This window comes from Pleurodeles waltl, chromosome 2_1, assembly GCF_031143425.1.
Source record: "Pleurodeles waltl isolate 20211129_DDA chromosome 2_1, aPleWal1.hap1.20221129, whole genome shotgun sequence".
NCBI lineage: Eukaryota > Metazoa > Chordata > Amphibia > Caudata > Salamandridae > Pleurodeles > Pleurodeles waltl.
Window position 1 is genome coordinate 569,441,940 of NC_090438.1, and position 25,862 is coordinate 569,467,801.

The 25,862-nt window shown below is 43.1% G+C and overlaps 1 protein-coding gene across 3 annotated transcripts in view; it reads left to right on the plus strand.

Moving 5' to 3' along the window:
- GOLGA4 (golgin A4) overlaps positions 1-25,862 on the plus strand; it is a 758,002-nt gene that overhangs the window by 126,871 nt on the left and 605,269 nt on the right. For all 3 annotated transcript variants that reach the window (XM_069215119.1, XM_069215129.1, XM_069215138.1), the window contains one exon: positions 11,733-11,792. In XM_069215119.1, the coding sequence (XP_069071220.1) occupies positions 11,733-11,792 (60 nt within the window). The remainder of the gene's footprint in view (positions 1-11,732; positions 11,793-25,862) is intronic.

Consider the following 25,862-nt stretch of genomic DNA (forward strand, 5'->3'; position numbering starts at 1 on the left):
ATATTTTTAAATATAAAATCTTAAGTACAACCATAAGTGGTGACAACATATTTTATTTTTTTGTTATTTGTTTGTTTTATGAAATATGCTTGCAGTAAAACCCAATTTGAAAAATTAACCATGGGACATGCTTGCCAAGGCCCGGCGTATTGTCTTTGCCAATATTTATTTCTTGTTCGCAGTGCATCTTTTACAACTGCCTAGTCACTTAACCATCTCTTGTCTGTGTCCATCTTTAAGTTTGTTTATGTTTGTTCTGTTTATAACAAGCTTACTTCTTTTTACTCGCACTCGCCCAATTTGAGGCCACGTCATATTTCTCAAAAGAAAACCATAAATGCCAGATCTGTTAATAGTCCTTTTTTTCGAATGTAGTTAATATTGCCTGTTGGTGGAATTCTTATAATTCTCTATGTAAAGTGGGTACCCGTTTTTTTGGCTTTTGCCGTTCTACTATGCTATGACAAAAAGCTTTGTTACATACACAAGAGTTGTTTCTCAGTAATCTGGATATCAAAGAAAACTTTGGACTATTTGCTGACTGAAAACAGAAAAAACATTTTGCATGCAACAATTACTTCGAAAATTGACTATGCCAATGTCTTGTATTTAGGTTTGACCATCTATCTAATAGTTTGCCTGCAGAAAGTGCTGCAGTAAGGCTGACCTTACACGTCCCTCATCGAGAATCCGTTATGACACGCCTTAAAAAGGTACACAATGGCTGCCAGTAAAAAAAATCCTTCGTTTTGGTCCATGATTCTTTTTACAGTATCTCTCCAAAATTCTTGAGCACTAGTCTTTGCCATTGTCAACAAGCAAGAGCTCTAAAATCTTAGGACGACCTGCCACTGACATGTCCTAAGTTCAGACTTATGACCCCCGGGGGGGGGGGGGGAGGCTTCTTTTACCTGTCTGGCCTCCAGAGCCTGGAATCGCCTCTGCACCATCTTGAAAAAAACAATTTAGACATGAACTTATATCTTGTATCTCCAAATGCAAACTTCATGAAAATATATGTGTTCTTAGCCAACCTCTAGTCTTGGGACACTAGTCTTGCAATTGCGCACTTTATACATTTGAAGCCATGTGCCGTTTAGAAGATACCTAGGACGCTGCACATCAACAGGACAGTAACCTGCTGACAAGGTAAGGAGGCATCGAGTCAAGGACAGCCCCTGCTTCCCTTACCTTCAGCAGTCACTTGAGCTAGATGAGTAAGTGATAAATGTTGCTATGAGATACAAAACGATGAACACATTGCTGTTCTGTTACTTTTTTGGCATTTGGCAAATTGTATTTTTTGGTGCCAGTAATGCTTCCTCAGTACCTTGCTCCAACCTGATGTGCAGTAAGGATGTAATAGATAATAGTTTTCCAAAAATCATTTTCTCCTGCTGCATAGTGATACTTTCTTATTTGGAATAGTTGAAATGGGGCAGAATATTTCATGCTTGGCAGGGCTTGAGGACAGATTATTTTAAGTTTGAGGTGACTCTCTGATATATGGAGTAGCACAACCTGAATGCAACAACAATGTGATTGTCAAGGCTGTAGGCCTCAGGAATCATGAAAGGCAGATGAAATGAAGAATATGTAGCTGTCGATTGTAGGAGCATTAGTACAATAAGGTTTAGTGGAAGACTTTTCTTATTTATTTTATGCCAATTCAGCTAATGGTAAGGTTTGTCCACCGACAATGGTAGGACTTCAGTTTGGCCTTCCTGTAAGACTGTTGATTGTGCTGGGGTCAATAAGGAGAACAATTGCATGCGTTACAGTTTTCGCAGCTTTTCTTCCAGAAGCTTCAGATAACTTGTACTGCTATGTTGGTGATTGTTTTTTTCTGGTGCTCAGGTACCAGTGTGATTGTAGCAATATTTTGGTAATCAAATTGTTTTCATGATATCGTAGTGTGCAGTCTTGATACAAGAATCTATTTTGCCAAATATGAGGCAGTTCCTTGAATTGGCAGACTGTCTATGACGAAGTCCATGCCCCTAATATGCCCTCTATTGGTAATAGTATTAAACCTTATAGCAGTCCTATAGGTGCCCCATGGCTGTTCTGTGATGTGGAAAAACGAACACAGTTATTGACATACACCAGACATGCCATTCAGCATGGCCTGTCAGAAACCAGTAGTGGAATGTCTACAGACATATGTTGCCTATTACCTAGAGGCTTCCATATATACTGAAAATGCTTATTACTGAAGACTATAGCACCAAATGCAGGGCACTGACAAATAGGTAGAGGTAAAGGAGAAACAACCTACTATTAATTCTAGTGAAGCAGCAAATCCACAAATATGTATATTTGCCAATTGATTTATGGTTCTTTCATGCCTCTGCATGACATGACCTGGAAGGGGAAACCCCACAATGCTTCCTGTCAGTTAAAATACCAGTACATTTCCTCTTGGGATAGAAAAGAGGGTTCTCATTGAATTTTCATATGTTCACTTGTATGAATCATTCCCCTTTGTCGAGTTTGGAACCTCCAGTTTTCAATATTAGCATTAAGCACATCATTTTGCTTAATACACACACACACACATATATATATATATATTTTGCTGTAGCAGAGCATGTGTCCCCACTTTAGAGGATTATTCAATGTGGTTATTCATAATGGCAACATTTTGTGTTAAGCACTGTGTTTCACTCATTGATTTATGTGATCCAGGGAAGGTTGTAAGCTCCCTTGCAGTGTGACCCACCAACTTTCCTTACTGAAAAATGTGAAACCGTTCATTCTACCTTCAGGCGTCCAAGATCGCAGTACAGTCACTAGTTGTATCCAACTGGACTGTGGGGGTGGGACCCTGACAGGTTTACCAAAATCACAAACCGCTCCACTCAAGGCAACCCTTTATGCTGCAGCAAGATTGATAACAGGGACACAATGCTTCAACCATTTCACTCCTCTCAAGACTCTCCTCTGGCTTATTTTCGATGCCCAATCCATGTACAAATTATGTGACTGACTCGGAGTCCTACACTACGATGTTGCATGATACCTCAAACATAAGCTCACAATATCAAGAGGTAGTCACTCCCTTAGGAGTACTGAGTCACTATGGCGTGAACCCCAGAGAGTCAGAAAGTTAAAGTCCTACTCTTATGTTTTCTTGCCCTGAGAATATGGAGCTGTCTTCCACCTGAGATTTGTACGAACCTTCCCACCTTAGCCTTAAAAAAATAAGTTTAAAAACTGATACTTAACAGAATCCTCCAGTAAAGCACGATATCAAGGATGACCCTAGGTCCTCTTGACTCCATTCTGCTATAAAGCAGGAGTGTGAGTCTCTTGAACAAGACTCGCTTAATATCAGTTGCCTACAAACGTTTACAGTAGGCTATATTTGTGTGTATACTTTGTCAACAGATTTTATTTGTTCTGTAAAGGGGTGGGTTGCTCTTTATTCAGTGCTCTGAAAACCTCGGGTCATGTATGCCTTTTATAAAATTCTTCAAATAAAAATAAATAAAATAAACATTTAAAATAAATAATGAAGAATGGCTATCAGACTAATAGGATATTTGTTCTTTGTTACTTTGTTAACTTTCCAGTGGTTAATTAAGGGGGTGCAGTTCCCCATGTGGGCAAGATAGCGAAAAAGGTGATCCAGCACCCCATAACCATACTGGGTGGCACCCAATGTCAGATTCTTTTAGACTTACTTTTTGTTCTTCATTTCTGTTGCAAGTCTTTGTCCCTGAGGGAACCCATGATGTGATGAATTATGTCCTGGACCTCCATGATAGGATGGCCACAACACTCAAACTATACCTCACTTGTGAGGCCTAAGTAGGCTATAACTGGTCTGGCTGGAGTTACTTGTGTTCCTGTTCAGAGGAGACCTAGCTTGGCAGTTCAAGCTGGACTGTTCTTATTGGGTAGTGGCATAGTGGGTGAAAAACGTTAAACTGGACTGTTATACGAACGATTGTTGGTGACTAAGAATTTTTGCAAGAATTCCATAAATCATTTTTCTGTTTTTCTCATGCAGCAAGCATAGGTCAATCTTCAGGCTGGTAAAGCACTGATAAAGTGGCGGTACGACCAGAAGGCTAGTCTTACTGGCTACCTATAGGGGCAGGAAGTGTGACCTCTGAAGTGTATTTTCCCTTTGTGCTCTGGAAGACAAATGGTGTGTCCCTATATTGTTGTCCTATGGATTTCTGATCCCAGGTTGACATAGCTGCCACAAGGGAGACCCAGTGTTAAGAGGCTTAAACCTTTAAGTCCAGAGGGGCTGAAAGACTAGCTGTCCTTGCAGTCTCTAAAGCCTCACCCTGGCCTGCTGCAAGGAGATGAGAAAGATGGATCACTAGCAGAAGTTAAATTTACCTCTGATTGAACCACTGCACAGCAGATTAATCTCAAGGAAGTATTGGTTTACCTGGCTCAGTTGTTCTTTCTCTCTCCAGGGGTAACAACCCAATGTGTTGATGACATTGACACTCGGATAACATGCCTGTCAAATAGCGAAATATACTGGATGATAGAAATAGTACAGAAATGCATGAAGGCAAAGGTGATCAAGATGCTGGACCTGTGTGTAATTAAGTGCTCGCTCAGCTCATTGACGAGATCTGAATTACTGGTATCCAAATAAGGGTCAATGAACCTGCACTTTTATCCTGTCACAAAGCATGATGTCCTCCTCTACCACCTTGAGCTGAATAGGTAGTTGATAAGTTGGATGCATTAATGGGAGATCACCTTGACACCTGATGCCTAGTAGAAGACATTTTTCTCCACTCTGTGTGCCTCTGTCAGCTTAAGGTTATGTCTTTGCACAGGCACATGAACTTGGAACTTTTCAGTGCCTTGTCAACTATGTGTTGTTTAGCCTGGAAGTGTTATTTGTGACTTATTTCAGGTCATGTGAAGACCACACGGAGCAGATTGAGCCAGTGCTGATTAGGATTTACGGGCTGTCCTGACAATCAAGACAAGCAAGTGCAACACGCAGAACTTTTACCTCTGGCAGTGAAAGCTCAAGTATTGTTTTTCTGAGACTATCACATTACCGAGATCCAAGTGAGGATCTTCTTTGGCTATTCTAGGCCTTCGTGGACCCTTGTAGGATGCTGTGGGGAATATACAGTCGCCCCTTTGACAGTCCCGACCTTCAAAAAGTAGCCCCAAAAAAAGTTCTGGACTGAGGAGCTTAAAAAAAAAAAAAAAAAAGCCTCAAATGACTTTAAGGTCTCAGTTTGTTATGCACCGTTCTGAAAGCTCCTGACTATGGCCAGCTTTCACAACCGTTCGGGTGGATGCTTTGGACAAATTAGTTGGGGCACTGAAGTGGATGATGGCCATGAAGGATGAGAAACTGAAGATATTCCAATAATCCGTTTTCCTCCAGAATTATACTTCTGTGCAGAGAAAATACATGGTTGTTTCATGGGAATGGAGCATTAGCAAGTTAAATGACTGATTCTCCTTCCTTTGAGCAAGACCAGGTCAGTGTGACATGAAGAGGTGTCTGCTGGACCGGAAAGGTAAGTGCATTGCTCTAGATAGTCATGCTGCCGTACCTTGTGTCCATTTTCCTCTTTTGTTTTCTTTCAGTGGGCTTGATACCCTTCATAGCTTTCTGAGAGTCCTCTCCCCATTTACATGACCTGGAAGTGTACTGTGAGGCAGAGTGGGTACCCAAAGTACACCTCTTTTATTAATCAGTGGCTAATACCCTCTCATCCCTGATTCTGAGGATTGCAGTTGCAGCACTTTGATTATAGTGAAGGTGTATGCATTTTTACCTGCATCCTTTTAACAGAAGATGCCTGGTTGCCTCATCCTTGTGAAAGATATGCCCAGTCTCCCTTTGCCGGGGTTTATTTACCTTCATATGCGATATGCTTAGTAGGTGTTCATGTTTGTACCTGTCAGATCTGAATGAGTAGGAAGCAGTTGGATAGGACTGTCTGGGTGCATGGTGTGGTGCATTAGACTCCACATAAATGTCACAAGAGAAATAGTGGCTGGCTTTGTGTAGAGGTTGCCTAAATCCAGGGCCTGTATGTTCACATTCCCTATCTCCCTAGTAGAGTTATTCTTGACAGGTGCAGTTTTTTAAATTCCTGTCCTTTATAGTAACCACAGTGCCTCTGCGGAAAAACGGTGGAACTCTTTAAAGGATAATGTCTGCTGTATTAACATTCATTATTTGTTTCAAAAAGCTCTTAAAAATTTTTTTTTTGCTCAGGCCTGCTACTTGTTCATCATCCTGGATGAATCTATTTTTCGTGCTGAGATAAACAATGGGACGGGTGATGTGTTTTTTACAAATTTGTATTCATTCACTTTCTCACCTGTCTCCATCTCTGTGTCCCTAAGCATCCACGCATCTATCTCCGTCACGTCTCTCACATACCTGTCCTTGTCTCTCTGCTGTCTCTTGATCAACTTTAAGACCTGTTTGTCTTGCTCCCTCTGGTCATCTTCGCATTCCTCCTTGTCTATCATTCTATTTTTTATGTGCTGTATTTCTTTACTTTCTCTCTTTGCTAAGATGTTCCGAGACCAAAGAGACGTGGAAGTGCATTCTCACTTGGGCTACCCGAGTAATCAACAATACAATAATAATTTGCTATTTTTCTCTTGAACTTCGAGAAGCCAGGATATTGAGGTGGCAACTGCTATTCGTTTTTTTATATGCCTTCAAACATGCCACAGAAGTGGCTGGCACAGGGCTTGAGTCATATGAGTAGCTTCTTCAAGGTGGGATGCCTGATATGTCCTGCGGAATACCTAGTCAACCTGTCTCATAGTCCATATAAACGAACAAGGAATTATTGAACACTCTCAGACTCGAGAAGCATGAATCATCCTCTTATTTATTAATTTTGTACACCACTAACCGCCAGTGCTGGGCACCCAGGCCATCCTGCCTTGAACTCCGAAAGGAGTGAACAAGTCCTGATAAAACAGATGAGGAAATATTTAGCATAGTAAAGGTGACTTCATTGTGGGAAGGACTGTCATCAATTCACCACACCGCATTTGAAGTTGCAGAACAGGTATAAACTTTGCAGTATATATTATATGCGCATATGACCTATTATTCACAATGTCTATTCTGATATATAAGCTACATGCAGAGATCCCTGAGGTTTTTGTTAGTGCCCCACTGAAACCGTTCCACTGTCCGAGCATTATACAAAAGAACAATAATGTAGATATTAGCACAAATGGAAATTTGAAACTACCATTTAAAGTTTATTTTATCTCCTGTAATTTACATGTATATTTTCCAAATAGTAAGATGTGGTTGACATTATAAATTACTTACAATGGTAACGTTTAAAACAAAAGGGAGATAAATTTGCTTTGTGCCTTTTAAAAGGACATCTCAACAAGTAGAACAGATGTCCTTCATAAGAAGTCAAAGCGTGACTCAACCCCATCCTGCCACTCTGTCTACAGCGAAGTCTCAAGGACATCAAAGTGCCAATCGATCTTGCTTCTGATCTCAAGATTGAGGAGAAGATGCACCTATGTGTCCTGAGTTGCCCAGGTCATCGACAACACTGCCAAAGGTTGAGGCCTTTAAGGAGGCCATGCTGTGTATTGTTGGCACTCTTATTGCTCCCTGTGGTGCTCCCTCAAGCCAAAGTTCCACAGAGGCTTCAGTTGGGTTACTGCCAGCAGTTCTGTTCTCTTCACTGTCAGAATCTCTGGAGCCCCCCTCTGCTTCTGCACCAACTCTGGTGCTGACTTCCATTCCAGCTCTCTGAACCTCACCCATCTCTTTCATAGATTCCCAATGTCTGTGGCACCAGAAGGGAACCCTGTTCTGACTCCTATGTCTAACCACAAGCCTAACAGTCTCAGCCCTGACCAAAGTCATGCTCCAACTCCTCTCTACTGCACCCATCTCTGGTGCATTCTGGTTCGCACACTCGTACTACTGCAGAGCCATCCTCAGAGGCCCCATTATGTTTTTGGTCCTGATTCTGAACAGAGTTTGCTGACACCTGGAGAAGACGATGATGATGATGTGAATGATTTAACCCCACATTATGATGAAGAACGTTTATGCATTGACGTATAAGATGTCAGTGAGTTTAATACTTCTGTGCTGATTTTGCCCCTTGAACCTCCAATAGAAGCAAGAGCTTCTTTTGCTCTTATTGTAATTAGATGAACAGCTGAAATCCTGGACCTTCAACTATCTTCCATTGAAGTCAAGACAAATGTCCTAACTGAGGTTTTGCACCCCAGGCCAGCCTCATCGGAGCCTGGTCTTCCATTCAATGAAGCCATATCTGATACGCTTAAGGGTACTTAATTTAAACCTTGCTCTTGCCCACCAGTGAATATTCGTGTCGCCAGACTCCACAGACAGATGCCATGAGACCCTAATTTTCCTATGGAGCATTCTAGCTTTATGGTCCGAGGTTCTACCAGCAAGGTGAATACTAATTCATTCTTTACAATCTCTCCAGACAGGCAGTCAAAAAGAATTGAGATGTTCGAGAAGCAAATGCTCTCTTTGGTTAACCTAGCCTTGAGATTGGTCATTGCATTCTGCTTGTTCTGTGTTTATATGCTCACCCTCTGGGACATAGCCAACTAGATCTTGATGGCAGTCCTGGAGTAGTTTAGGCTTCCCTTGGCTTAAACTATTCAAGATAGTCTGCATGCAACCAAATATGTGATTTGGTTGGGTCTGTATACTACAGACTGCTTTGGATGAGCAGTTGTCTCTAGTGTGGTGCTCCGTTGCCTTGTGTGGTTGCGATCCACAGAAGTTTCTAAAGATGTGTAGGTATGACTTACAGATATGGTGTTTGATGTATCCCGTCTCTATCACAAAAAGGCGGATTCCGCCCTCAAGTACTTCAAGGAAAATAGAACCAAGTTGTGTTCATTACGTCTTTCTACCTGTACTAGATAGTTTTGTCATCCGTTTCAACCCTTCTGAGGCTACTCATGCAACAGTCACACCAGTCATTTTGTGTTCTTCTCAGACCAGCTCCCCTGCAGTATCCGCCCCCATGTTGCTTTAGTTTTCCCATAGCTGCACATGAACACCCGGCGGGAGGCTGCCATAGCTGTACACGAACACCCTGCGGGAGGCTGGATCAAACATTTTATCTAAGGTTGACATTCTATCCCATCAGACAGATAGGCCTCCCAGATCCTCCAACAGTGTTATTCTCTTCTGTTCCTTTCTGACCTGCTTCAGCTTCTAGCCAAAACAGAGTAGCTTTCAGAGGAGCACCTATCAATCTTATTAGCAGAGGTGTGAAATCTACTCTCCAAAAGAGCCATCAACAAGGCTCCAACACCAGGGTATCTTCCTGATTGTAAACCACCTTGGCGGGATCTTTAAACATAAGGGTGGATGATCTCAGCCACCGGCGCCTATTGGATCATGAATGGTGCTTGCTCCCTAGGATGGCGCATAGCAGCTTCTGACAGTTGGAAGAAGCCTTATTGGATCTTTTCACCACCATCAAAGATGCAGTTTCAAAACTTCTATGCATTAAGGTTCCCAAGCAAGCTCTCTAGGAGACGCACTGTGGCTAGAGTAGAACACAGTACTCATGTATGCCTTTTTCCCTTTGCCTTCCCTGCACTGAATTGCAAAAAAGATCAGGAACAACTTAGCACAAGTTATCCCAGTGGCTAAGGATTGTGCCAGGAGAGTGTGGTACTCAGGCCTTCTGAGAATGAGCATCTGCCCTCTCATCAGGCTACTGCTGTGAGAAAATCTTATGTCATAGCAGTGCGGCAGGGTTCTGCACCCATAACCTGCACACTTTACACATTTATGGATTGAGATTGAGATTGAGTGGCAACAGTTGTCTGCGTTCAATCCGTCACTTCTTGGGTTAGGACGTCATCCTCATTCCCCAGTGTCCCTTTACAAAGTCGATTCATGAAAGTAGCTGGGTCGAATTTGTGACCTGCTGTGAAGTCCACAACAGACTCCTTAAAAGCCAAGCTCTGATATCTTTTTGTTTGTTTTGTCTTTGGCACAGCAAGGTCTTGCAGTGGAACTAGTAAATGTTTTTTGCAGGCTTTTTTTAGACTTTTTGCATTTTCTAGACCAACCATCCTTGTTTAAGTCACCTGTTGTAATGCAGTTTATGAAACCTTTGCCACACATTCGCTCCTATACCGTTTGTAGTGCCAAAGTGGGATCTTAATTTGGTCAGGATATTTTGTAGGTGCACCAACATTGGAGCCAATGCACAGCTTCCTGTTACAGCTTCTGACTCTCAAAATACACTTCCTGATTGAGACGAGCTGAAGTGATTGCCTCACTAAGGTTCTCGGTGCAGCCTCACTTCATCACCTTTTTTTCCCCAAACATGCTGGTTTTGAGGCGCAGGGCTTGTCTCTTTGACAAGTCATGACTCCTTTTTATGTTGGGCAGTCCATCACCCCGCCAGCATTCTTTGCTTCACATCACCCCTCGAAAGAGGCTGACTCACAAAAGAACTTTCAGCTTTTACATTGATTGCTCTATAGACTGTTAGGTGGAGGATCAGCTTTTTGTGATGTTTCTTGGGGCAAAGAAAGGTGAAGCGATGCAGAAAAGAACTCTGTCAAGGTGGATAGTCCTCTGTAATAAAATTCCTTTACTCATTGGTCAAGAAGCAGCCTCCAGAAGCACTCGGGGCTCATTCCTCCAGGGCTAATGCTGCTACACTGCTCTACCATGCACGTCTGTCAGGCTGTCATGTGGGTTTCAGTGCATATCGCCTTGATAGCCAGGTTCGATTGGAAGGACATTTCGTCTGTTCGATCCTACAGGACATTTTAGACTGAGCTCACTCTGGTACTGCGTTGGTATTTATTCTAAATATGTAAAATCTTCAGTTACAAGTATTCATCAGAAGAACAAGTTACTGACCTGCGGTAACGCTCTTTCTGGTGGCTACTCTATCTAACTGTAGATTTTTCATTGCCCTCCTACCTCAGGTTTCTGTGGAGTAGCTCCTTTTAGCCTCTAAAAGGTCCCAGCTTTGAGATCTTCTTTAGTTTGACACTTGCAAGGACGCGGATAGTGTCAAGCAAGAAACTGCTGTTGATTTGCAAGGGTGGTACTTATTTGCAGGTCTGCTATGTCGCTTTTGGTGTAAACTAAGGCCAGTGTAGAGTCAAACAGTGCCACCTACTGGCTCGAGGGAGCACTGCAGTGAAAATGTCTTGGTCCAAGCTGTCACCTGGTTAATATTCTGAAGATGAGCAATATGCAGTTAGAGTACCTACGAGAAAGAACATGACATTTTAAATATGACATCACAGACTCTGTGCTGACACGTGTAGTCACAGAGTACAGTAGTGATTGCTTTTATTCATAAATGATTTTGATATTGTTCCTTGAGCACTGCTTTCCACTTTATACATTTTAGGAATTAAAACTTTTTGTTAAGAATCACACTGCGAGATGGGTTATTTTTTGGTCTGTGAACAACATTGTGAGTTCTTGTGTCTAACCTTCAGTACATTCATCACTGCGCTGGCAGAAAATGTACGGTGTGCTTTTTAATTGGTTTACTTAATTCATCCTACAAAAAAGTGCTCTATATAACATCTTTGTTTGACCACGCATGATCATTTAAAAAAATAAAGCCTGCCTAAAATTGTTCTAACTACTCCACTAAATACACTTAAACAGCAAAAGGTGGTGGGTGGCACTGTTTAAAGACTGCTCTTTGTTTCCTAAAGATCTATCCTATATTTCATTCCCTTTTTAGGTTGTATCCAAATCTCCACTTCCCACCTCTCCAGATGCAATTAATGGAAACGAATCTCAGGTATGTTAAACTAAAAAAAAAAAAAAAACAGTGGATGATTGATGTTTATGTGAATGATGTGGTGACACTGTAGCCAAACGGCGATGCATGGGTTGCCCCAGGCACTCTTGCATCTTTTCTTTCCTTTAATCTGTTATCTCGTCTCCTAGATGTCTAAATCTCTTCTCCTTTTTGCCTATATGTGAAGTCTCTTAACACTCTTTCATCATATCCGAAGTCTACCCTTCACTTTCTCAGACATCATGAATTTTTTCCCGCAAATTCCTACTTTTTTCTAGTCTCCTCTTTCCGCAAGCCTGACGCCTCTCCTCCCACGGTATACTTATCTCGTCTTCTGTCTCTGCTTTTCATAATTCTCCCATTCTTCAAAGATTGAAGTTTCTTCCCCACTCCAGCACACCTTCTTTTTTCTCTCCTGGTTCACTTATCTGATGTTTTCACTCTTCTATTTTATGTGCACAGCACTTGCACCTGTCGGCATCTTGGTATTATGAAAACGGATTAAAGCAAAACTGGCAGAGATTACAGTGGATAGACCAAGGATTTAAAGCCCTTTTTAATATTAAAATAGTCTGATTGAGCATGTGTTCTGAGGGTTGCTTGTTCCTGATCAAGGTGGCCAGATAATAAAGGACTTTTCTTCCATCAGATGCTCTGTTTATGACCGACACAATCTGTGTTCAGGAGTCTCTTGACCATCAATCAATCAAACAATCGTACTATTTGTAGAGCGCGCTACTCACCTGTGAGGGTCTCAAGGCGCTTTTGAGGGGGGGGGGAGCTGCTACTGCTCGAACAGCCAGGCCTTGAGGAGTCTCCTGAAGGTCAGTAGGACCTTGCTCTGCTGTAGGTGCCATCCACCTCATCCCCATCGGAGGGTGTTCCAGGTCTTGGCCGCGAGGTAGGAGAATGATCTGCCGCCGGATGTTGTCCTGTGGATGCGTGGGATGGTGGCGAGGGCGTAATCGGCGGAGCGGAGCTGATGGTTCGGGATGTAGAAGGTGATACCATTGTTGAGGTATGTTGGTCCGGCGTTGTGGCGTGCTTTGTGGGCGTGGGTTAGGAGATTGAATGTGATCCTTTTGTTGACGGGAAGGCAGTGTAGGTTTCTCAGGTGGGCTGTGATATGGCTGTGGCTGGGATGTTGAGGATGAGGCGTGCGGAGGCGTTCTGTATCCGTTGCAGTCTTTTCTGAAGAGCTGCTGTGGTTTCTGCGTACAGGGCGTTGCCGTAGTCCAGTCTGTTGCTGACGAGGGCCTGGGTAACCGTCCTTCTGGTTTCGGTGGGGATCCATCTGTAGATTTTGCGGAGAATGTGAAGGGTGTGTTGAAGCAGGAGGACAAGACGCGTTGACTTGCTGGGTCATGGAGAGTGATGAGTCAAGGATGAAACCCAGGTTGTGGGCATGGTTGGTGGGCGTTGGTGTGACTCCCAATGAGGGCGGCCACTAGGAGGTGTCCCAGGCGGAGGGGGTGGGGCTGAAGATGAGAACCTCCATCTTATCCGAGTTAAGTTTTAGTCGACTGTTCTTCATCCAGTTGGCTACGGCCTTCATTCCCTCATGGAAGTCGGTTTTAGCCATGGAGGGGTCCTTGGTGAGGGAGAGGATCAGCTCGGTGTCGTCAGCGTAAGAGATGATGTTGAGGTTGTCATAAGCCATGTGACTTTCTTTCGTTTTTCGAACAAATCTTTTTATTGAGTTTGCATAGATAAAAGACAAGGGGTTACTGCGGGAGATCTTCTCGTAAATGTATAATGCAGTCATACAAAAAACAGCATGTAGATCCTCTCAAGAGAGTGGGAACTGGGGTGAGAAGGGCAGATGTAGAAGGAAAAGTGAGAGATGGGTGGGTGGGTGGAGTGGTTTCTGAATCTGAGGATCGTGGAGGGGAGGGTGGGTGGCTGGAGAATCCTACAGGTAGTCAAAGAATTGAAGGGCCATAAGCCATTGAGGTTGTATTCAGGATTCTGCAGACAGCGTATGAATGGTTGCCATATCTGAATGAAACCATAACACTCTTGGCAGGGGATCTTTCTTCGTCCAATATAGGGCGATCAATTCTTTGGTCGCCTCTGTCGTGGTGTATGTGAGTCCAGTTCATGCACTTCCTCCCCTCTAGTTTGGTAGGTTGTAGCCCCAAGAGGGCTATTAACGGTTCACCAGAAAGGGGGGGGGGGAAGGGTGCAAACTTGGTGTGGTCCTTGATCTCCTTCCAGAATGTTTGAATGAGGATGCAGCCCAACCAAATGTGCCTGAAGGTGCCCCAGTATTTACCACATTGCCAGCAGATGTGAGATGATTTGAGGAACATGTGTCGTAGTCTGGTTGGGGTGAGATACCTCTGGACATTGCTTTGTATGCCGATTCTCGTTGGGGAAGGCTGCCTGGGGATTTGGTATGCTCACCTCCATTATGTCCATGCTTTTGGGGAAATATCTATCTCTAATACTCTTGTCCAACTATTTTGATAAGCGTGAGGTGTTTTAGGCTTGGAGTCTTTAATGGCCAGATAGGTTTTAGAGATTAGTTCTTTCGTCCCCTCAAATGACCTCACCAGTTTATCGAATGGGGTGAGTAGCCTAGTGACAGCCCTAGCATTGGTGAGGTGGAGGGCACAGTGTATCTGATACTCCTGTTTGCATTGTTCAAATGGCTTGATGTTGTTGCTCTGGTTGAGGTCACTAGGGGTTTTACACTCGCCCCTGTTCCTTTCCAAAAATGTGGTATGGGAGAGGGGTGGGCGTGAAGTTTGGATTTCTGGTAATTTGGGGGTGTTAAGAGGCGGTAGGGTGGTGAGACCAGATATCCTGGACTGTTCTAGTTGGGTTGGCGATATAAGCGATTTTGCGGTTTGTGGGGTGTGGGAGCCAAACTGGATCCCACAGAGGGCAGCACACCACTGCTGTATCCATATAGAGACTGTGCTTTTCACTTTCTCGGGCTACCCTTTCTGAAATGTATTGGAGGTGGGCAGCCCAATAGCATTCCAAGAGAATAGGACATGCCAAGCCTCTCCCCTTGTCTTGTGAACATTATCTTTTTTTAGCGCTCTGGGTGTCATGCCTTCCCAGATGAAATCTCAGATGTTGATTTTAGGTCGAGTGCACAAGTGCTTCGACCTGTTGTTAGTATTGTGGAATTTTAACCACACCCACCTCATGCCCATCACTTTCACTCGTTCGTGGGCTTGCCTTTCAAAAATCTTTTGCTATCATTGGTAAATGCTTTACGTTTGTCCCTACTTGTGGAGGTTTTGTTACCGCCTTGCAGACTGACCCTGTTACATGGATAATTGCACGATTGAAGATATATTTGACTGTGAGAGAACTTCTTTTTCCTTTTGTGTCTCTAATTTGCGCTCATGCTCATGGCTGCCATGGCACTTTGAATCGGCTCGCTTTTGTCAACTAAGGTTTTACTTTTAATTTTCAATTTATGTGGCAAGAAAAGTCCAGTTAGGAATTTACAATGCCAATAGCTCTAACTGGAGCAAATGCGAGACACATTGCATTGTAAATGCTTGTTTAGTTTGGTTATGTCCTGTGCGAGTATGGGGATGGGCAGTGTTTGGAACAGATATAGTACCCTGGGGAGGATGTTCATTGTGATGACATTTATGCAGCCCAGCTTTGCCCGCCACCTTCATCAGTCATCGAGGATAGTTTCGCAGAGTGGTTTCCAGTTAGCCTTTGACCAGTCTTTGAGGTGTCTTGTGATAGTAAGACCCAGATATTTAATGAACTGACTCACCCAGTGAAAGGGAGTAGGGTAAGCCAGATGTATGATGTCATCCTCTGGTATTGTAATGTTGAGAATATGGGACTTTGCGGAGTTTAGCATGAAGCCTGACACCAGTTCAGATTCCTCCAGTGATGGAGGAGTGATGCAAGGGGCTGAGCTGAGTTGGTCAGCTTCTTTCTTTTTAACAACAGGCAAGCTGTACATTTTTGGATATATGTAGTGCATAAGCTTTGGGAAGTCTTGGCTAAATGACACCGCAGTAGTCCAGCTCAGGTGATATAAAGGAATTTTCTATTGTTTCCCTGTTGCAAAATGGAAAAAATCAAGTACTCGTAACTTAAAGAAACACATCTTGGAAACAGATTTTCCTTTCGGAGCGTGCATGAATGTAGAGGCACATTTTATTCCCATTTGTCTTGCCAGAGTGATTGAATTAGGGTTAGGTCCATAGACAATAGCCAAAACCTGGTAATTCGTGAAAGGTGTGCAGTTTAATTAATTATGATACATGCATGCATTTACTACTTGAACATAGAATTTAAAATTAAAGATAGAAGGATCAAGTCACTTTCCCTGCCACTTTGAGAATGACCTAGTTATCATCCACATACATGTAAACACATCCCATTGGGTCAACAAGATGAGTTGGTAGAATGAAATACATTTACAAAAAGAAGAGGCCAATGAGCAGACCCCACCCCTTCTACTCTGAGTGTAAGCGCTTTAGGAGAGAATTCATTGGGAGGCATTGTGGTGATCAATTGTCAAAGACCCTTGAAGGAAGAAGTATCAAGTGTCTACAGCTGGTTTACAAACTTGTTGTGGAACATGACTGACAAGTCAAATAAAACTAGAGGAATGGCACATCCATCATTTGCTTTGAGTCGTAGGTCATCTAATGCAGCACCCATCACCAGCTATCTCTCCATTCGACTTCTAAAGCCTTTATATGCATACTACAGAGATGACCTGGCCTGGTTGTTTGCGCTAATCTGTTTCCATTGGAGCAGTGTCAAGAATGATTTGCATATGGATGAGTCCAAACAAAGCTGGCAGGATGTGCAGATTAACTATAGACTGGGATGCGGGACAAGTGTTTACTAGTGGTTGGGATTAAGTCCAGCATTCCATTCATCACTGTGTTTTTGTATACTTCAAGACATGGGAGCCAGCAGCACATTTAAAGTGGTGCAGTTAGCCCACTAAAGAGGAGGAGGAAAAGGATGAGAAAATTGCAGAATTAGGGCTTGTCACATTAATGTCCTTCCTCTGCCCTTTTCTCTATATCTGAGGCACCCAGTTCATACATTGAAATGAACTAAGCTGAACTGTAGCACATCCACAGTGACCGCAGGACACATTGTTATATTGCTCTAACCAAGGCACATTAGCTTATTCAGACCGTAGAGCCATATTAATGAGCAGTGATTAATTGGTTAATTAAACATAATTGCTGTTTCTTATATGACTTTGTAATTCTTTTCTATGGGCACAGGTTGACAGGAGTGTGATAAACTTGACGTTAACATTAGTCTGATTCACACTGTACACATAGTTTTCTATCAGTGGCAGGTCCCTCCCTTTCTCCCAACCTGAAGCCACTGTAGTGACCGATTTGTCACTCTTGGGATGGGGCGGCCACATGGGAGAGGCAGAGATCCGAGGCGTCCAAGCTCCATATGAACCTTTTGGAGCTCAGGGTGATCAGACTAGCATTGAAAGCATTCTTACCCTTTTAAAAAGGGAAAGTGGTGCAGGTGTTCACAGATGACACCACCGCCATTTGGTAATGCAACAAACAGAGCGGGGTGGGGTCGTGGACCCTTTACGAAGAGGCTCTCTGCCTCTGGACATGGCTGGAACATCAGGGCATATCCCTAGTGGTTCAACATCTGGCAGACTATTTGAACATCAGAGCAGGCAAACTCAGCCGTAAATGCCTGGTTGATCACGAATGGTGTCTCCATTCGGAGGTAGTGGAAGGTCTCTTTCAGCAGTGGGGTGAGCCTTGGCTAGATCTGTTCACCTTCACAGAGAATGCACAATGTCAGCTGTTTTGCACGTTGGAGTTTCCAAGACGGCTCTCGCTCAGCAACACTTTTCATCTCGAGTGGAACTCAGAGATTTCGCCTTTCCTCCAATACCACTTCTGCACAGAGTTCTGAAGAAGGTCCAGGACGACCGGGCCCAAGTCATTCTTGTGGCTCTAAACTTGGCATGAAAAGTATGGTATTCCGAACTTTTGAAGATGGCCATCGGTCCTCTGATCAGACTGCCTCTTCGAGAGGATCTTTTGTCGCAGCAGTGGGGGATGGTTCTCCACCCGAACCTGCCCAGTCTCTGCCTTCTTGCGTGGAGATTGAACAGCGGCATCTGACAGCTTTTGACCTTTCACTCAAAGTCTGTAACGTTATCTTGGCAGCCAGGCATCCCTCCACCAAAACGGTATACTCCTGTTGTTGGAACAAATTTGTGGCGTGGTGTACCAACAAGTCTGTTGGTCCTCTCTGCCTCTCTTTCTGAAGTTCTTTTTTTGTTCTTTCTTTAGCCCTGCAGGGCTCTGCTCTGGGAACCCTGAAGGGTTGTTTGTCTGCCATCTTGGCTTTCTGCCGATTGCCCGACTAACCCTCCCTGTTTAAATCTCCCATTGTTGGACGATTTCTTAGGGCCTTAGCCATCTCTTTCCTCTTTCCCCTTTCATAATGCCCCATGGGATTTGAACTTAGTTATTACCTACCTAACCTATCTCCTTTGAGCTGCTCCGCAACTGTCCACTTCGCCTGCTTACTTTGTAAACAGTCTTCCTCTTAGCTATCACCACTGCCCGTAAAGTGAGTGGGCTGCAGGCTCTTTCATCTTCACCCACCCTGACCAGGTGGTGCTTTGTAAGAGGGCTTCTTTTCTGCCTAAAGTGGTCACGTCCTTCGATGTAGGTCAATCGATGACCTTACCTAATTCTTACGCGCCCCCCACACCCTTCTAAGAAAAAGGAGTGACTCCACCGCCTGGACCCAAAAAGATCGCTGGCGTTTTATCTTGATCGTATAAAAGAGTTATGGTGGACAATCAAATCTTTATGGGTTATGTGGGTGTAAAGAAAGATAAGGGAGTGCACAAGAGAACCATCTCTAGATAGGTGGTTCTCTGCATTACAGTGTGCTATGCATTGGTGAAGAAGCAACCTCTGGAAGGCTTATGTGCTCATTCTGCTAGCCTAGGTCTTCAAACTGGGGGGCGGGCCCCCCTTGGGGGGCCTCAAGTGATCCCAGGGGGGGCGCCAAACTCTTATACAGATAACATGCCTTTGTTTTAAGCAGAAGCATGTTATTGCAGTTTTAAAAAGGTAACAGTACTTACCTGCCATGTTTAAATAGGTTTAGACCTATTTAAACATTGCCATTTAAAAAAAATAATTGTGAAAAATTCTGAGGGGGGGGGGCAATGATTTTTATTTTTCAACTGGGGGGGCGCGGCATTAAAAAGTTTGAAGACCACTGTGCTAGAGCAACCACTGCAACCACTGCATTAGCAAGTAAAGTTCCAGTCTGGGACATCTGCCAGGCAGCATCGTGGGCATCTTTGCACATGTTTAGTAAACACTACTACCTGGATAGCCAGGTTCGAAGGCATGGGTACTTTGCCCATTCGGTACTGCAGGGCTTGCTATTATGGTCTTGGTTTGCAGACCCGCTTCCGCGGATGGTATTGCTTAGGTATCTATTCTAAGGTAAGGAATCTGCAACTAGAAGTCTCTATCAGGTGAACAAGTTACTTGCGTTCGGTAACAAATTATCTGGTAGAGACATGTTTTAGTTGCAGATTCCATACCAACCCACCCACCCTCCCCGCTTTGAGAACTGATTTCTAAGGACAGGGACTTTCCTTTCAGGGCCCTAGTTCTGGCGCACCAGAGTCTGTTTTCTTCATGGCTCTGCTTTTCTGGCAGTTGTGAAAAGAAACTGACGTCAACGCGCTGAGGTGGTGCCTATTTACGACCCACAACGTCATATCTGGTGATCACGATGCCAATGACGGACGCGGCGCGCAAGGGTATACTGCTCGAAGAAAAATCTGCACATCTAGACTGGCACCTGAGGGAAATTCTAACGTTAGGAATCTACAACTAAAATATGTCTCTACCAGATAATTCATTACTGACGGTAAGTAACTTGTTCTTTAAAAAATGTTTTCATTACAAAAGGTGAAGGAAAATGGTGAGCATTGCTCAACAAACAAAAGCCACAACCATCCTGCTTGATGGAAAACTTGATATGCGGTAAGGTCTCCCAAGTCTACAACAACTGCCCCGCCCAAAACATTTTGTTTTTACATCTAATCACGTCCTGGAAAAATGTAAAAGATAACAAAAGAGGGAGACTTGAAAATTATGGGGTAGAATGAAAACAAAGATGAAATTGCAGGAGGGTTTTTGGGAGTGCATGTGCTCCAAACATTCTCCCTTGATGAAGAGTGATGTTAGCTTGAAGAACACAAAAGTCACCGCATAAAGCATGACTCGATTGTAGATCAAAAGGTAGAGTGTGTACGTCAGCGCTTCATTTGAGGAGGAACGAGTTAATGCCACCAGTGTCTCTCAAACTGTTCTTAAGTAGATCTGGATGCAGACGAGCCAGAAGCTCTGAAAGGCAAATAATATTAATTTTTACTGTTGTCAAACCACCAAGACCATTAGTCCAGTTTTTCGCAAAAATAACAGTGTATCAATGTTGTAAGAAATTCCTCTTTAAGCAGAGATGAGATGTGCAGAATTCTAACATTTGAAGCACTCCTTATGTTAAAGTTTTTATCCGGTTTTCAAACATAAGGATGATGACTGAAGCACCCATATGAATCTCGAACAACTCTCCAACCTCCCTACATATAGTGGATCTTTGTACCTCCTTGCTTTATGACTCTTCTTTCAAACTTGACACCAATCAGGCCTCTTCTCAAAATTCTAGTCTCATTTTATCCAAATAGTTCTCCATGGTATTAATATATTTTTTGATGTGGTCCAGCTTTACTTCAGTGTTCTCTAAGGTAGACATAATCTGTTTCTGCTCCTCATTAAAGTCTCTTAAGTCACCACTTTCAAGATCTTTTCCCTACTGCATACTACATCCCCTTTGCCAAAAAGTCTTTCTTCTCTGTCTTTTTTGATATTGCTAGTGTAATGCTCCACTGTCAGACTGCACCCAAGCCAGGCAGTAAGCCTAGGCAAGGATGAACCTCACCAGGCATGTATTCCTCCTCTCTGCTCAACCCACCCAGCAGACTATGAGAGTGACATGTGCAGGTTCAGTGCCAACTGTGTTGAGAGAAAAAGATCTCCTCCATGTTTATCCTTTTGCCTAGAGTAAGAAGGCCCCTTTGCTCTGCGTCTCCCTCTCACAGTGTAGTGCAGGGCTTCTGGGGTCACACGTCATGCCATTATTGTGATGCTATTAATTGTGTTTGACCAATGACTTTGTGTTTCACCACTGCACATATTAGTTGTTCAATGTTCACTAGTAGCACATTAAATGTTTTGTTCAGTTTAGCTGCATATTGGCTTTGACATGGCGTTAGACATTACATTTTGTATTCAGTTTAGCTGCCTATTGGCTTTGACATGGCGTTAGACAATACATTTTGTATTCAGTTTAGGTGCCTATTGGCCTTGACATGACATTAGACATTACATTTGATATTTAGGTTAGCTGCCTATTGGCTTTAACGTGGGGTTAGACATTGCAGTTGAGACATTGCAGATGAGCTGTGTTTTTCCAAGCTGTGTTTTTCCACAAGATGGACCAAGACGTTTTCTTCACTCCAGGCCGTAGCTGATAAGAGCACGTAGATTTTTTGTTTACCTCGCAATCCAGTCTGAGAGCAAGTGAGCTCAGGAGAATTGGCCTCTCCAAGGTTCTTCGGCTCTCACACTGAGTTTGCTTTTAAGGATGACTGGGTTACAGAGAGGTAGATTGAATCTGCTTGACTTCAGACAGGAACTAGACGTCAGTTGCCTGTCTCCCGTTTGGGTAGAGAATCTCTTTCTCGCAGTTGACCGGAGTCATCAACTTGCAGACCCCAGAAAGATGAAGCTGAATATAGGCCCTACCGTCTTGCACATACGGTGATGAATTTGTACTTTTATGCTTTGCTTTGAAGTTATGCTATGATATAATCACATATATTTGCTGTGTACATTGCAACTGAAAAGTACTTTGATATATTTTGCTTTCATTGCTGCGACTACTTTTGAACGTGTGCTTCCAATCTACTAATTTCGTCTCTCAGGAACTTGTGGGTGGGGAATTAATAACAATAAATGTCTTCTTTAAACTCAGAAGTGCATTCCAGAGAGGTTCTGTAAGCTCGGTTATGAGATAAGAGGGAAAGCAGAACAATTATCACATTGGACCTGCCTTTCTAGACCAGGGAAACTTTTCACTGCTTCATTTGATGTGCTGTCCAAGATGGGTTTTACCAGCAGTTTTGTCTGCCCCGTCACCATTTCTAACGTTGATATTTTGATTCTGAAAGGTTACAGGTTATTTAGCAGTGTTATGTTTCTTAGTAATTTTAGCGCTTAAAAGTAAGTGAAATAATATTTTAATGCTGTTCAGTGACCTGCAACCTTAGTTCTTCTGATTGGTGGAAGGTAGTCCAGGCTCCTCCCATGAAAATAACAAGTATTTACCCTAATTTGCTTATGTGACCTGGCAACTGAAGCTATTTTAAGTTAGGATTGGTGCCTGGTAGTTACCAAGGTTTCTGATGCTTGGCATATTTGATCAGCTGATTGGCTCATACCTTCTGGACTAACATCCAAGTCTCTGTTAAATAAGGGAATAAGATATACAGTGACATAGAGTGTATCTGATCTGTATGTTTAGTGGTAGTTTTTAAGCCCTCTGTTGCCCACAAAGAGTCAGGTTCCTTTAGACCTGTTTAGGTGGGTTCAGTAAAAGAATCTTATATTACCCGTTCCTTTACATTACACTTAGATTGAAACATTTGGTAAAGATGGACTTGTCAGAGTCTAGATGCTGACCGCTGCTGTAACTTAAAGTACATGATCTGTTGTCTTGAGAAGGTATATACTTGTGAAACCAATCTTAAGGGAGTGTGTGTGTGTGTGTGTGTGTGTGTGTGTGTGTGTGTGTGTGTGTAGGGCTTGCCTCCCAATCTGTATAAGACAGGAGTGTCATAATGTTTACTGAAATAACAGGCATGTATGTCAACAAGCTTGGTGGCAAGTGTACCCTACATTTTTGCCTACTTGCAGTGGAATTATGTCATCTGCTACTGTGGGGAAATGACCTGTTGGGTACACATTTGTTAGGAGTGTTCATTTTATATATATATATACACTGCCTCATCCGGTTAATGTACACCTATTATGAGCAGTAGATGCATAAATATATTTTCTCATTCCTTTTCTAGTCCGGGGATCTCTCTAAAATAAGGCTTTTGCAGCCAGTATGTTTTGATGCTATTACACACATTATTAACTTAGGCCCAAAAATATATCCTTCTCAAACCTGTGCTGTAAAGGACTGGAATGATGCAGGTTGTCAAGGTATGCTACAACGCTTGCGCAACCAGACTGGAATTCTCCCTATACTGGGTGGTGCATACAAGTTGGTAGTGTCTCTTTTAATGGAAGTAAGGTGTGTGCCTTCAAAGACAGAGTGGTTTTGAGTGGCAGTTGGGTGTTGTTGGACTTGCCCTCTCTGCAGGTCACCTCCAAACCTTTTGCCTTCTTCCATCCTCTTCTCTTTATTTCGTTTTTGTTGGCATTAGGACTGTGCACTTTACTACTGCTAATCAGTGCTAAAGTGCTTGTATTCACTTCCTAAAACTGTCTTTCACCTGATAGGTGCACTTAATTTACTTATAGGTCACTAGTAAAGTGGTATGCCATATACCCAGAGCTGGTAAATTAAACGCTACTAGTGGGGCTGCAGCACTGAGTGTGTCACCCACTTAAGTAGCACCTTAAAACATATCTCAGGCCTGGCATTGCAGCCTATGTGCAGTTTTACACTGCCAATTCGACTTGGCAAAATAAACCTTTTGCCTAGCTCGAAATGTGCTTTTGAATATGTATGTGTCATCCTTAGGGTAGGCCTAAACATCCCAAAGGGAAGGGTGCATTGTATTTAAAACCTGGGCATGTACGTTTAAGTTTTACATGTCCTTGTAGTGAATAACATACAGATTAGTTTTTCATTACTGTGAGGCCTACCTTTCAAATGGGACAACATTGCAAGACCTAATTACATTTAATAAATTATATATTTTGTGTGAGAGTAGGTAGAAATATCATGTTTTGTGCCTAAGATATTGTAATTTAAAATCCTCCTCAATGGTAAAGTCAGATTTTAAGACACAATTCTGAAAATGGCACTTTTAGAAAAAAGGCATTTTCTTATTTTAACTACTTGGTGACTGCAGCCTGTTTCCTGGGTCACATGACTAGGTGTAGTTAGCAGTTGGCCTTTGTGTATTCCTCCCAAACAACCGCACAATTGGGGGACTGGATATTGGCATGGTGGGCTATTGGCAGGATAGGGGGAAGGAGCTGTGCACAGCCTCACTTGCACTTCAAAGCAGCTCCCTGAGCCCATACACAAAGAACTTCATGCTAGCCTTTTGGGTCCCCAGACATTCTGGGACCAGTGCAAGGAAGAAAGAAATTACAACATCTTTAGAGAGGGAAACTTCTAATATTTATTCCACTTTAAAGCTGATACCAGATATAAAATTAGGACCTTCAGACCCACTCTTCATTTCACTTCTGGACCTGTGGAGGACTCTGAGGGCTGCTCTACTTCCTGACGCCTGCCAGTGCCCCTCAGAGGACTGCCGTGCTGCTTGAGACCTGTTATTCTACTTTATCCCTGCTTTTATGCTTGAACCCAGGACTGCCGGATTGACTCCAAGGATTAATTGTCTGGCCTCCTGATCAGAGCCTCAGGGACAGAAACCATCTTGAACCTCTCACCTGTACTCAGCCAGAGCGAGTCCTGACCCTCTAATTGGTGCCCCTCCAGTCCTGGACCCTAGAAAGTGACGGTAAAGATGCCCAAGTAGCCCAAATGCAAAACTTGGTACACAGAAAGAATTTCAGCCAAAAACTGCCCTAGGAGCCGAGAGGAGACCAGAACCTAACTGCTCGCTGACTCGCGCAAAGTGAACCACTGGTCAGCCTGACTTCTGATAAGTTCTTATCTGCAGCAGCAAATCCTGTTCAGTGGCTCCTCTCAGAAAGAGTATTCAACCTCATTGAACCCACATTGGCTATGGTCCAGATATAGAAAACTTTACATTGACTTCGTACAGTGGCTCCCAGGCGCCAACGCCTCTGACACAGTCAGCTGTCATGCCACACTGAGCTTTTCATTATGAGACATTTGTTCTAAAAAATTCTTATAAGTCCAAAGGTGAGTGGAGTCTGGGCTCAATCCACTTTGTGTATCTGAATTGCGCTCCATCCAAGTCGGTCATAACATTTCAACTTTGCCCCAATCGTGTGCGAATAGATGTCTGCAGTTGGCACTGTGGTGTTTTACGTGCATTTTTTTTTTACTTTAAGCTATAAATATTCATAACTCCAGTTCACCTGATTGGATTTTTGTTGCTTAAGTGTTTTTCTAAATTAGTGTGACATTTTTCTTGGGTGTGTTTGCACTTTATTACCATTGAAATGCTGCATAAATACTTTACACGTTGCCTGTACATTAAACCTGACTGCTTTTGTGCCAACTTACCAGAGGGTTAAGCACAGGTTAATTTAGTGACTCTTTTGTAGTTCACCGTGGCAATGATTATGGCTGTTGCTGGAAGAGGGCTCACACTGCCCTCAACCAACAACCCTGTTTCACACAGGTACATCTTTTGTCTCCATATTGACCTATTCCTAAAATATGAGCATGTGTCTCTAGTGATCTGTCACCTGACATCTTAACTAATTCTGTTAGAATCCACTTGCATGTGTGTGTCAGCATTGCTCTGCCTGATAACTGTTGGGGTTGTCTCTTCAGCTTTAACCCATTTCTGCACTTCCATCAACCAGGCCAGGAGGTCTGGGAGATTTCCAGCTCATAGCAGTTTTACATTTGGCCAACACGAATGTCCTTTCTGTGAATACAAATATCAGTGTCTCCTTCTTTGGATGAACTATTAACCCATGTAGACAACTCTAAAATTGAAATAAACCAGCATTTCTTCTGTGTGCAGCGGCTTTGTTTGATTTCCTGACAGTACTCCAGTATCTAGGGGAAACCCTCAAACCATCTGATAAAAATCCTGTTTGCCACCCTACAACTGTTGTATTTGCT